The sequence below is a fragment of the Pagrus major genome, chromosome 7, assembly GCF_040436345.1.
Source record: "Pagrus major chromosome 7, Pma_NU_1.0".
Classification (NCBI taxonomy): domain Eukaryota; kingdom Metazoa; phylum Chordata; class Actinopteri; order Spariformes; family Sparidae; genus Pagrus; species Pagrus major.
The window spans coordinates 15,850,349-15,863,912 of NC_133221.1; the positions used below are offsets into that span (position 1 = coordinate 15,850,349).

Here is a 13,564-nt window from a genome sequence, read left to right on the forward strand (position 1 = left end):
GCATATCATGTTCACATTAAATGTCTATTAGCCACCGACCAAAACCCGTCTATTTTTCATGGGAAGTCAGACCATCTCCATCCGGGATTGTGACGACCAAAATAGGTATTTTAAGACAAACTATTATTTTTTCCTAACCCTAACCAAGCATTTAACCAGAACTGTTAAGGTGGGGTTTTGTCTGGACCCAAAATGCAGAGGCTGGAAATCAGTTTAAAAGGTATTTATTTTGCAACAGAGTTCTTGATGGATTAGAAGACAAGGAGGGCAGGCAGGCAGGCTGGGTTGTCTGGTGGTGACATAGAGGTATCACAGGTGAGCCAGTGGAGCTGAGCGGAGAGGCGCTGGAGGTTCTGCACACGAGGGAAAAAACACGAGCATTAGACTAGTAGGGGAAAAACAGTAGGGGAAAAACACTTGAGCTCAAGCACAAGAAAAATCGCTACACAAGAAAAACTCTGAAATTACACAAATTTGAGAGACAGAACACTGATTTAGTCACTATACAAGATGGAACAGTGGAGAAGAGACCGGGTTGATATAGCTGAGGTTGATGAGCTGATGATCTGCAGGTGCAGGTCTCTGTTGCCACAGAAACCGCTGCCACACCCACAAAGACACAGACAAACACAGGGAAACGAGCAGGTGAGGGAGAAGGGAAGACAGATTTTATTGTTGTTATTTTATTGTTTATTCTGATACCAGTAACACAATTTTTAAGTACTATGAAGGGCAGTGGTTATAAGAATAAGTATAAGAGTAAAAAGAGTATAAGAATGTCAAACTGTCTGTCTTGGAACAAAATTGTCAGTGAACTTAATTCAGGCATTTCTTCCTCCTTCACATTCCCTCCTGAACTTATTGGGCAATGCATATTAAAATATATAAATGTAGCTAGAGTAGGGACACAGGGTTGTTAGTCAAGATTAAAAGTGAATTGTTATTATTAGATACCTCTTATCAAATTTGTGAAATGCCTGTATTCTAGAATGACACTTCTTAAACTGTTGTGTTTTGTGTTCTGAAATCATTATGTTTTTTAAGTAATGTGTCTTCAATTTCCCTGAGGGAACCTCCCAAAAGGATTAATTGAGTCGTCTGAGTCTTATCTGTTTTGTTGATTTCTCTTTTGACAGTCTAATGTGTTTTCACTTCCCTGATGAGGGCAGTGACCAATCTGATAGGTGTGGCGAGATATAAAAGCCAGGTACTGTTCCAACCCCTCAGCAGTCTAAACGTATTTTAATATTGTTCGTGTGGCTATCCTAATATATCTGCTGCTTGTTGTACCAACATAGAAAGCGTCAGTTAGCCATGGCTACAACTTCTGAAAGCTCGTCAGAGAAGGAAGAGACAATCTTCCAAGGCAAGGTAAAATATTGTGTACTGTAACTACACATCACACTTCATTTTCAGGCCTAGATAACTATAGTAATTATTACTGTACTTGTATTAAGATTGTGTATGTTTGTTGTCAGTTGTTGAGTCCAAAGTCAATCTCCAGCTGAAGGTGATGGAAACATTAAAGATGAGGAAGATTGCAGTATGAAAAACTAGTTCACGAAATACTCAGAAGAACTTTTCTATTTTGCTCCACAACATACATGTTTTTAATTGTATCTATTGATTTTATTCCTCTGTAGCTGTGGCTTCATGTTTGAATTCAATAGGCCTCATTCAAGAAAATGTTTGAATTCTTATCCGTTTGCAAGCTCACAGAGCCCTCAAGAGATTAGAGCTGGTTTTACTGGTAATATTTTGGGACTGTGTCTGCTCAGGTGTTTAATGATCCCATCCACGGGCATTTGGAGTTGCACCCACTTCTCGTCAAAATCATTGACAGGCCACAGTTCCAGAGACTTCGATTCATCAAGCAGCTTGGGGGGGCCTACTTTGTTTACCCTGGAGCATCCCACAACCGCTTCGAACACTCCATTGGGTATGTGTGCATTTTTTCAGATACACTGACACTGTTCTGTGTCCTAAGATACTCAATCCTAATGACAGGTAATCAACAATGACATGAACAAAGCAATAAATAATAATTAAAGTTAACATTTCATACCTTAGTACAGGTGTACAAGTCCATATTTTCTGTTTTGCAAATACGATACTGTACGATAATTGAGTAATGAGTTGGGGTTTTTTCATTGTTTTGCTGTAAAGGGTGGCACACTTGGCAGGAGAGCTTCTGCGAGCTCTGAGAACACGGCAGCCGGAGCTCGGGATCACTGATGAAGACATCCTTTGTGTGCAGATTGCTGGTCTCTGCCATGACCTGGGTGAGTCATACATACCTTTTTCACTATTACATGTAATAGGTTTTAAGTGGTAATTGCTGGTTGTGATTTAGAGTAAAAATGACAGATTGACAGTATTTGACAAATTCTCAATAAAAGCTGGTGTTGCTCTAATGTACAGTGTTACAGCAAGTATTAACAATTAAAGGCTGACCCCTAAATGAAGAATGAATGAAGAAAATGGAGGCAATTTGTGCAGTGTTTTAAATGAAAATGTACAATTTAGGTTTTTTTTTTTTTAACAATACGCCTGTTCTAATTTTAAAACTAAAAACTTCCTGCAGATATTTCAGATTAAATGCCTTACAGGAAAGGTATGGGGAGGCCATTATGTGAAACATTTGCAGTCTTGAATTTCATTGAGATCAGCTTAACGTAAAAAGAAAGAATGATGAAGCAGAAAGTTTTGGTTAAGCTCAAAGAACTATAGGCAACAGTGTTTGAAGCTCTTCCAAACCATCATACTGAAGGGTGGGGTTGAAAAAACATTCTTCAGAGAGAGAGGAGTGATGCAATAATTGTTTTAATATACAATAATGTCATTTTTTCCAGTCTCTCCTGTAAGGCATTCATAGTGTAGCACTCACTGTACACACAAGAAATGACCGCTCATTCACTCATTCTCTTCTAATAAATTGACACCCAGTGGTTTCTTCTATAGTGAGAGGTAAATCAAAATTTAGGACACTTATCAATCATAGTCACTGTGATTCAGACTGAATGGTATGTTGATGAAAATGATTCTGCAAAAATGTACAGTATGTCATCATGAGTTTATCATATTCATCAAACAGATAAACATGGCTGAAATGTTGCACTGACATTACCAGCAAAATATAATAACAACAAATGGAAGCAGGTCCCAAAATAGTTAATTTATAAAAATGCAATTATTAAATTGGGGGAGAGTATATCCCTGTCTCTAATTTGCCCTATTTCTGATAAGTTCATGGTTAATGGTAGATACATTCACTCATATTGCAATACAGCACTTCATATCCAAAAGCCTCAAGATATTTCTATGCTCAGCTGTTTACACAACGATGGAAAAGCCACCGGGGGCAATTTGGGGTTCAGTACCATCAGTAACATGCACCCGGGAGATCAGGGGATCAAATCACCAACCATCCTACTTGCTTTACCTCCTGAGTCACAGCCGCTCACTTTACAGTTCACACACGATAATTATTAGGTTATCTTATAACTATTTCTCTATATCTAGGACATGGGCCCTTTTCCCATCTGTATGAAAAGTTCATCGAGAAAAGACGTCCAGAATTGAAGTGGAAGGTAAGTTTTCCATGATGTATGTCAAAAGAACCTATCAGAAAATTAAGTACAGAGAAAAACAGAGACAGAAACTGCATTACAGGAGAAATTTGCCATGTTTTATGTCGATATCCCAATCGGTGTTAAAGGAATAGTTCACTCTAAAACAAAATTCAGTCATTATCGACTCACCCACATACTGATGATAAGTCCGGTGTAGTTTCTTATTCCTCAAAGTGCAGCTGGAGACCCGCGGGGGTATCCTCCGGCAACAATACTCCATATAACGAGCGTGAGTGGCACCCGAGACGAAAAGGTCCATAAAACTACACAAAAACTTTGTAATATTCCTCCATACTGCTCGTCCGCTGCAATCCAAGTGTCCTGAAGTGGCGACATCCAGAGTTTAGTCGAAACGACGTCATTTAGTACAATTTTACAGCCTAAACAGTCACTATACTGTATCTGGCTGGAGGCACGCTCCGCGTTCACGCGAGTCTCCCTCACAGCGTTTGCACTACAGAAGCGATGCTTGCACAGCCTGCCTACATGTACCAGGATGCATTGCACGCATCCTACTGACGCTCCACCCCCTAATACTTCCTAAACCTGCCCATCATGTGAAGGTGGGCGTTTCAAACGGGGCTATGTACAAAAAGGCAACTGAGATAGGTTAGCTACGTCATTGATAATAAAACGGAAGAAGAGAAAGTTTATATTTGGTAGTGTTGTATAATACACGCAGTTTATTTAGTATCCATTAGATCTCAGTCCAGTGAGAAAAATATTAATTCATAACATTGTTCACAATGAAAACTGTGAAGACATGTTGTAAAACTTTCAATGAATACAACAGAAACAATAATACAGAAGATGGCTGAGTGATGAACAAATAAGCTTCAGTGCTCAGGGGCCCCTGGGGGTACTAATCCAGTCGTGCTTGCTTGAAAATACTGTGATCTACAAAAGGGGGGCACCGCAGAAATGTTTGGGAACCACTGCTGTGAGTCATAGCCACAGATCTGTCATCTGGCAAAAATGACAGATCCTGTCATGTTTCAGCAAACTACTTGTACAGTGAGTGATTGTTTTTTTGACATTGAATTCTCATGTTAATATGTGAATGAGTCTGTTTCTGTTGCAGCATGAGCAGGCCTCTATAAAAATGCTTGACTACCTGGTGAAAGACAATGACCTGAGGACGATGATGGAGGAGAAAGGCCTGGACCTGGTCTTTATCAAAGAATTGATGGACCCTAAAAAGAAGAGAAATCCGGTCAGTCATGCTTAATTGAATTGTGTTAAATCAATCAGTATCATCATTGCTACAGCAGCCAATATCTAAACCCACTCGTGTGTCATCTTCTCAGTGGCCATATAAAGGTCGGTCAAAGGACAAGTCCTTCCTCTATGACATCGTGTCCAACAAAATAAATGGCATTGATGTGGACAAGTTTGACTACTTTGCCAGGTGGGACTTGTTGAACAGCTGCTGTAGAACAATTTGCTTTTTGATATAGAAGGATGAACTACTATGTGTTACAATGACAATATTCTCTGTATTATTTTAACAATATGCAGGATTCCTCAGGGTGAATTGATTAGTTTAACATATTAAGCCACATTTCTTCACATATTTCTTAACTTTGATTTTTTTTCAGGGACTGCCACCACCTGGGCATGAAGAACAACTTTGACTATCACCGCTTCTTCCACTTTGCCAGGGTGTGTGAGGTGGGCGACGAGAAGCAGATCTGTGTTAGAGACAAGGTTCAGACATTGTTACTACTACTTTTTATCAGATTTTAAACAGCAATCCATTTATCTGATTAGATGAGACTAAACTATCGGTTATCTTAACAGGAGGCGGGCAATATCTATGACATGTTCTACACAAGGTACCAACTCCACAAGAGAGCCTACCAACACAAAGTGAACAAGAACATAGAGACTATGTGAGTACATATCCTTCCCCTGTTGGTACTCCAACATTTAGCGCTGTCTGCTGTCTGATGTAGCTTATGTCATTTCCTTTATGATTTACTCTCTTGTATGGAACACTGCAACATGTTCTTAAAAGAGATAATGATGTTGGGTATGATTATCCAGGATCACAGACGCTTTTGTAAAAGCAGACGAGCACATCAAGATTGAAGGCTCAGAGTTGACTCTCTCCACAGCCATGAAGGATATGGAGGCCTACACCAAGCTGACGGGTCTGTAGATACCACTGTGGTCTGTGACCAACAAAATCTAATCAGTTCATCCTTAACTCAAAGTAGATGTTTATGACAAATTTGAAGAAATTCCCTCAAGGCGTTGTTGTAATAGAACATTCACAAGAATGGGATGGACAACCTGAAAACATAATGCTAAATTTGTCCTTTATTTCTCTTGTACAATGTTGTTAGATTTAGTGAAGAGAACATATAATTATCACAAGTCTGCACAAACCTGCTAATACACTGACTATATATTTTTGTACTTAATGTGTGGCACAAAATGTAAATCATTTATTCCCAAATTGTATCTCCAAAAGTGAGGCGATTTTACATGAAAAGATATAATAAAGGTAATTACGGGGGATTTGTTGATTGTAAATATTATATCATAGTCCAAAACCAGTTGAAATTCAGCAATCTTTTTTAATCGTGGCTAGACTTCCAACCTAGAAATACTTGCATTCGGAGGCGTGGCTTCTGATACGGCAGCCGCTTTGCCACATCAGTCTTGTGAACAAGAGCAGCCAATGAGGTATCTACGTGTATATATCTAAGAGGTTATTATTGTAGGTAGTTTTGATCATGTGATCATGCACATTAAATGACACCAGATCCTGTAAATTAGATAGTTGTAATCAGTGATGAACATCAAAATGCTGGGTTGAGCCAGCTTTTATCAAGGATGTTTAAATAATATGAATTATATTATTATTATATATTTAAGAATAAATTATGAAGTCATTTTATCACATAGTCAAATTATTTATTATTTACTTTGGAACCTTGTCTTTGGTTTGTTCTAACTCACCTTTCTTCAACTCTGTTACTGTTTGTCCTGTAGATCGTGTGTTTGAGCAAATACTCTTCTCTTCCTCCACCGAACTAAAAGAGGCTAAGCAGATTCTGATGAGGATCATCTCTCGAGATCTCTACATGTTTCTGGGGGAAATGCAGATTAAGAAACCCACCAAGGTGAGTATCCAATGTCTCTGTGTGGCCATGTTGCCTTCCACATCTGTTTGAAATGTTAACTAGTTCACTATTACAACAGAGCTGGATGTAAAACTCTTTTTGTTCTTGTTAAGTGCACATTGCTTGTTTCTGTCGTCTCTATCATTTTACACACCTTGTATAGGTATTGTGCCTGGATTTCATGTCGACCACAGTAAATTCCAGGGTCATTACTAGAAATTGAATTTAGATGATGTGATAGCACTCTGAAAAAGAGCAACGTTACATATCTCCCACATCTAGAAAGGAGTTAGTCTGTGTGTTTTTCACTTGTTCTTGACATTCCCATCAGTATTTTTCTATACCTCATTCATCTCCACTGCTTTCATTTTAGAGATCAGGTGAAGTCCAGCTGGAAACTAACACTGGTGAGGATGATGCAGAGAGAGCCATCACTGAAAAGTTGCAGGTAGGTGTTATATGAAGGGTGAGGTGATTTTAGTTTGTTGATCATGAGAGGAAGGTTTGAACATGATAAGAAGTGAACACAGTTGAATTTAAACAATAATATAACAAACATGATTTTAATATTGCACCAGCTTTCCCATCAGTATTTTTCTATACCTTATTCACCTAACCTTAAAGGGTTAGGGTTAGGGTTAGGGTGCTTGTAGTAACTGCAGTCTCGTCGCATTGTGTGACATTGTGACTGTTTTCCTTTTAGGGTGTTCAGAGCAGGGACAGAAAGCTGAGAGACACTGAAGTCAGGGGACAGAGGACAGCGTCATATCAGCCACACCCAAAATTCATTGACACTCAAGTTCTGTCTAATAGAACTCTCTCCTTCCAAGAGCGGTGGTACAAGGACTTTCCCTGGCTACATTATGATGCAGTGCAGAAGGGGGTTTTGTGTTTTTATTGCATGAGAATTTACCAGGACAAACTCGCACCATTTGCTGTAAAATCAGAGTCCGCCTTTATCACATCTGGATTAAAAAATTGGAAAAAAGCTATTGAAAAATTTAAAGCACATGAAAGTAGTCATACACACCGTCATGCTTGTCTCTGTGACTGCACAAGAAAATCACCCTGTAAATGCACAGTTGTCCAGTGCTTTGGCAAATCAACAAGCAGACAACAGGCACTGTCTGGGGAAAATTGTGAGTTCAATCAAATATTTGGCACAACAGGGACAGGCCTTGAGAGGACATGAGAATGAAAACAGTCATCTTTATCAACTCTTGAAAGACAAGGCAGAGGATGATGTCCTTTTAGCCAAATGGTTGCAGAGGTCCCAGAAAGAGTACATCAGCCCACAGATCCAGAATGGAATTCTGTCTACAATGAGCAACAATATTGTTAGTGGAATAGCTGATACAATCAGAGATCTACCAGTTCTTCAGTATGCAGTTATTATGGATGGAACACAAGACATTTCCAGGCAAGAACAAGAAAGTATTTGCCTGTGTTATGTTGACAATGACCTGAAGCCCCATGAAGAGTTCATCGGTTTGTATTCTGTTTCTGAAACCACAGGAAAAAGCCTTGCTGGAGTAGTTAAAGATGTGCTGCTGAGATTAAACTTACAAAGGCATGGTTTACGAGGTCAAACTTATGACGGGGCAGCTAATATGGCTGGGAAGCATGCTGGTGCACAGGCACTGATAAAACAAGAGCAGCCGCTAGCACTTTATGTTCATTGTAGAGCCCACTGTACTAATTTAATCACACAGAAAGCTTGCTTAGCCTCTGTTCTGATCAGAGACTCATTGGATTGGGTCAACCAGCTTGGAGTCCTTTTGTCTCATTCAGGGAAGTTTAAGGCGATCCATGCAGCAATAGCACATGCAGAGAATCCATCATGCACTGCAATAAAACCCCTGTGTCCCACGAGATGGACAGTACGGGGCAAAGCCATCACAGCTGTTTTGTCACGGTATGGGTCAGTGCTGGCTAGCTTGCAGGAGATGGCTTGTGGTGCCTCAAATACTGCATCTACTGCTAATGGCCTGCTAGGGCAGTTTAGGAAAGGCAAAACAGTTTTGGGTCTCATCCTTGCCTCACCAGTGATTTGTGAGCTTGAATGCCTGAACATCTCTTTTCAGAAGAGAACTGAAACCATTGCTGGCATGAGGGCTGCTGTCCAAGTTGTTAGGACCTCACTCAAGGCCAAAAGAGATGAGGCAAGTTTCAAAACTCTGTTTGAAGAGGCGATGGGTGTGGTTCAGTCTTTAGGTGTTAAGCCCATTACCATTCCACAGACCACACCGCCCCCAAAACGCTTCATCAAAGGAGTTGAGGCACATCAGCCTAAAAGTGCCAAGGACCACTACAGAGGGGGATTCTTTAAAGTCCTGGATATTGTAGATGCACAGCTCAGTGAGCTATTTAACCAGGATGACTTGCTGACTTTGCAAAAGTTGGAAGAGACACTTCTGAGTGGAGAGATTGATGCTGCAGTCATTGAGAAATACCCAGAGTTGAACAGAGAGTCACTTCCAGTGCAACTTTCCATGTTTCGCCTGAACTACTCATTTAGCAACAGTGCAGAGGCTGCAGGGATCATTCGTGGATTGCCTGTAGAGGTACGTAGACTATTTGGGCAAGTGGAAAACTTGGTCAGGTTGCTTTTGGTAGTCCCTGTTTCATCCTCTGAGGCAGAGAGAAGTTTTAGTGTCGTCTGCAGGCTCCAGTCCACAATGAATCAAAACAGACTTAACCATGTTGCTGTCTGTCATGTCCATCAGGATAAACTTGACTTACTGGACAAGAGGTCAATTTGCAAACAATTTGTGGCTGCAAATGACAGGAGCAAAAAACATTTTGGCTCTTTTGCCTAGGCCAGTGTTTTTCAACCTTTTGTGCGCCACGGCACATGTTTGACACTGAAAAAATCACATGGCACGCAAATTATTGAATGCAGGACTGTACAGTGCTATCCAACTTTTATTTGTGACAGAAAACTACACAGGAATTGACATTTATAAGTTCATTACATCCATTCTAATGTCTTTTTCGTTTACCTTTACCTTCACACACCAGTTAGTTAGTGGAAATGTGGAAGGATATCACACTCGAGAGTAAAAACAAGTTGGTTTATATGTTAACATTCTTGATGCTGTTTTTGCCTTTCACCGTAACCTTTGCCTGTATCTGTGTCTGTTCATTGAGGCATAAGATACAACTAAGAAAATAAAATTTATTCAGAAAATTTGAATTCAAATTTTGATCAATATTCTTCATGTTATTTATTAATCTACAAAACTGGATGATTAGGCCTGCAATTAAAGAATTGATTTGATATTTATCAGTTCATCACTGCCATTCAAAATGTGTTTTCCTTTACCTTTACAAATGTATCTTTTTAGTAGAATAAAATACATTTGTGAATGTTTTGCAGTGTAGTTAATTTATGACATATTTCTGTTCAAACCATTAACGGATCTGTCAGGTTTCCGATATGTGTCCCCCCCATTATTAAACTCATTCCTACGCCCCTGCCTCCTAGTCCCTGTGACGACCTGTTTTAATGCAGCCAAATACACAATATAGTTGTAGTCCTTTACATATTTTTCTGTCACTTAATCATAGCTCATATATACTACACAGATGTGTTTAAGGAGGAGGTAGATTGGGACTGGTGCTTTGATCACTGATTCCTCTGTTCATTGTCGTTGTGTCCTTGAGCAGGACACTGAGCCTAAAACTGGTCCTGATAGGCAGGCCAGCGCTTTGCATGGCTGCCATGAATGTGTGTGTGTATGTGTGTGTGTGTGTGTGTGTGTGTGAATGAGTGAATAGTTAAGCACTTTGTCCGTTAAGGTTGAAAAGTGGAGTTTAAGTGCAGCCCGGTTACATTTTAATATGTAATGCAGGCTACATGTTATTCACAAACTGCGCAGGGTTACATCATCATTTTTCAAAAGCTCCATTTTCTTCAAACATAAGACGGGAAAATGGACTTAAACACTACAAACTTAATTTTGGGGCGAGTGTGGACAGAGAGCCAAAACCAAGAAACAAAGATATTCCTCCTGTTTCCTACCCTTTCACCTCCCTCCCTAAGGCTGTGAAAAAAGCTTGGGAAGCGGGATTGGTGGACCTCCATGATGGATTGGAACCAAAGGACTTTGTAGATTTGGTATGTTTTTAGTCTAATTATTTCACTTTTCTTAAAATCCTGATCTTGATGATTCATTTGATTTGTCAGATGCCCTCTGTTGCAGCAAAATTCACTTGTGAATATAAAAAACAACTTCTAGCTCACCTTTATCATTTAGGACATTACTCTGGACTATGGGATGGAAGACGAGAACCCTGTGGATCATATGAGATTCTACAGCAAGGAGAACCCAGACAAGGCGGACGAGTTCCCCAGTGAGAAGGTCAGAACTAAAGCAATGATGACAGAATATTTCATCTTAGTCTTTCCTTGCATGTGCTGTTTGCCCCCTGTGTGTTGTTATTTATAGGGCAGCTTCTGGTATGTTATTATTCACAACTTTATGCTGCTGTCGTTTTTAAGGTGTCCGAACTTCTCCCAAAAAACTTTTCTGAGACGATAATCAGGTTTTACTGCAAGAAGACTGATGAAACAAGTGTGAGAGCTGCCAGAGACCACTTCAATCGGTGGTACAAGAACAATCGACAGGTAACAATTAGATCTAAAAACTATTTCCATCAATTAATCTACTGATTCTTTTCAACATTAATTAACTAATAGAGCTATCTTATACAGATGAAAAACATCTTAAAGCCCAATGTGGCATCTTGAAGTATCTTGTTTTTTTCTGGCAAACAATCCACCAACTCCAAATTATCCATCACATGAGACAAAGACAAGTAGCAGATCCTCACAAGTCATAAACTGGATTGAGGTAACATTTGGCACTTTTCCTTTTAACGCTGGCTCTTGTTAATACTGATACACTTGTCTGTGCTTTCTTTACCTACCTGCAGGAAGGAGATGATGGACAAGCAGAGAACAGCCCTGGGGAATCAACCAATTAATCTGAAGTTTGGAAGATGAAGATCCAAAACTGAAGAAAGAAACCAGAAACTCCCTGGTACTCATTTATTCGTTATGATTAGAAATTATTAAACTGCTGTATATGGTGAGTATGTAACACCATTTTTCTCAAAAAACAAAAAAACAATAACGCATGTAAATGAGTATCAATGAGGATGCATTGATGCACATTCAGGGCATGTACTTAGGCCTGTTCAATATTATTCACATATCTTTGTTTTAGTTTGATCATTTTGAAATCAGTCACATTTTAGACTCCTTTCTCCATCTGCAGCTGTAAGTGCCTCATTTAAGACTGAATCCCTGTTTAATACCATGTTAGTACCAAATACATTACATTATGTAATTGCGTTGTGAAAAATCAATCATGGTTACTCAAAATGTCTTTGTGTAAAACTGAATACTGAATGTTTTACAGCAGGGTTTTATTCCATCTGTCATATTTATGCTTCTTTGTGTATAATCTGTGTATTCTTCATGATCAGGTAAAGATGTAGAGCACTGCGTAAAGCACATTTGCAATGGAGTAGGTCATTTAAAGTAGACATTTATTTCTTGATTATGAGTTTCAGATATTTAGTGGTGTTTGGTTTTGATGTTAATCATGTTAATCAATATGGAAATCTGATAACATAATGTTTTGACTTGTAATGTTTGATTGAAGTTAATTCTTGGTGGCGGTTGTGGCTATTTTACTTCTTTTTTGCACTTTGTATTTTATCTATCAGTATGAAATACATATTTAATAATCTGTCATGCTATACAACTCAATTTGCTTTCTTTGATGTAACCACCTGTATGAATGTGGTTAAGACAGAATTCAAGTGTATCCCTACTGAGATGGGTTAATAACAGATTGTGCCTGCTCTTGTTGAAATAAAGCTCTTTTTCCTCGTTGTTGTGTGTCCTCTTGCAGTTCAACTTGTCTAACCTTAGATAAAATCATATACTCATGGAGAATGGAGATGCTATATAACTATAACAACAGTTGAATTTGAGTTTTTATGATGCAATGTATTTATAGCAGATGATATGGAACCCCCAAGGTGAATTAAGAAGAGAACATGACTTAAAATATGTAATGATATCGGAACACATTTTTAATTAATTAAGCTCATATCAAACACTTTGAGTGTTAATGCAGTGGCTCCATAAGGAATTGTACATTAACTGAAATAAATCTCATAATACGGCTCATGAATAACTTAAAGTGTGAACAAGGTTATCAATATTTGCTCAAAGTAAATATGTTTCAATATTTTAACTGAATTTTAAATTTAACACATTTTTTAATTAATTAAATGTAAATGCAGTGGCTCTGTAATGTGACGTTTAATGTCTGCGACAACTTCTGTAGCCTCATTTAGCCACAAATGAAACACCATTTTTAAGACACGAAAGCGCTTTAAAATTCAAGTGTGGGACATTTAATGATTTATTTTATGCTGAGGAACAAAACGTGTAAATATGTTAATCCTGTGGTGACCAAAGACTCTATTTCAGGCATTTAGCTGAAAACCTGTTGACACTGAGACGAGGGAACCGGATGTGCAAAATTGCTAACTGATTTCCAGGTTCTAGGACTCATTACTACAGCACTCTATAGCATTTAAATATTGCTTTTTTTTTAGGACAACCAGTTTGAATTCATGTATCCCCTTTGTCTTGTGGGCTGTTTTTAAATTGTGGGTTCAGTCCCGTCCAGTGCTCCGGACCACGTGTGTTTACATTACGACCATACTTCAACTGCAGACGTAGATAAGTAGTTTTAAGAGTCCTCACTGAACGGAATC

General features: G+C 38.9%; 1 protein-coding gene across 1 annotated transcript; it reads left to right on the forward strand.

Annotated features, from left to right (window-relative positions):
* The first annotated feature begins 1,314 nt into the window (after nucleotides 1-1,314).
* LOC140999398 (deoxynucleoside triphosphate triphosphohydrolase SAMHD1-like) lies at nucleotides 1,315-11,752 on the forward strand. Its single transcript, XM_073469764.1, has 16 exons — nucleotides 1,315-1,371; nucleotides 1,779-1,939; nucleotides 2,167-2,282; nucleotides 3,523-3,590; nucleotides 4,714-4,845; nucleotides 4,940-5,040; nucleotides 5,231-5,339; nucleotides 5,433-5,524; nucleotides 5,679-5,785; nucleotides 6,633-6,763; nucleotides 7,137-7,211; nucleotides 8,848-9,327; nucleotides 10,809-10,883; nucleotides 11,023-11,127; nucleotides 11,268-11,393; nucleotides 11,702-11,752. The coding sequence occupies exons 1-16, from the start codon at nucleotides 1,315-1,317 to the stop codon at nucleotides 11,750-11,752; spliced, it is 1,986 nt and encodes a 661-aa protein (XP_073325865.1).
* The last annotated feature ends 1,812 nt before the right edge of the window (nucleotides 11,753-13,564 follow it).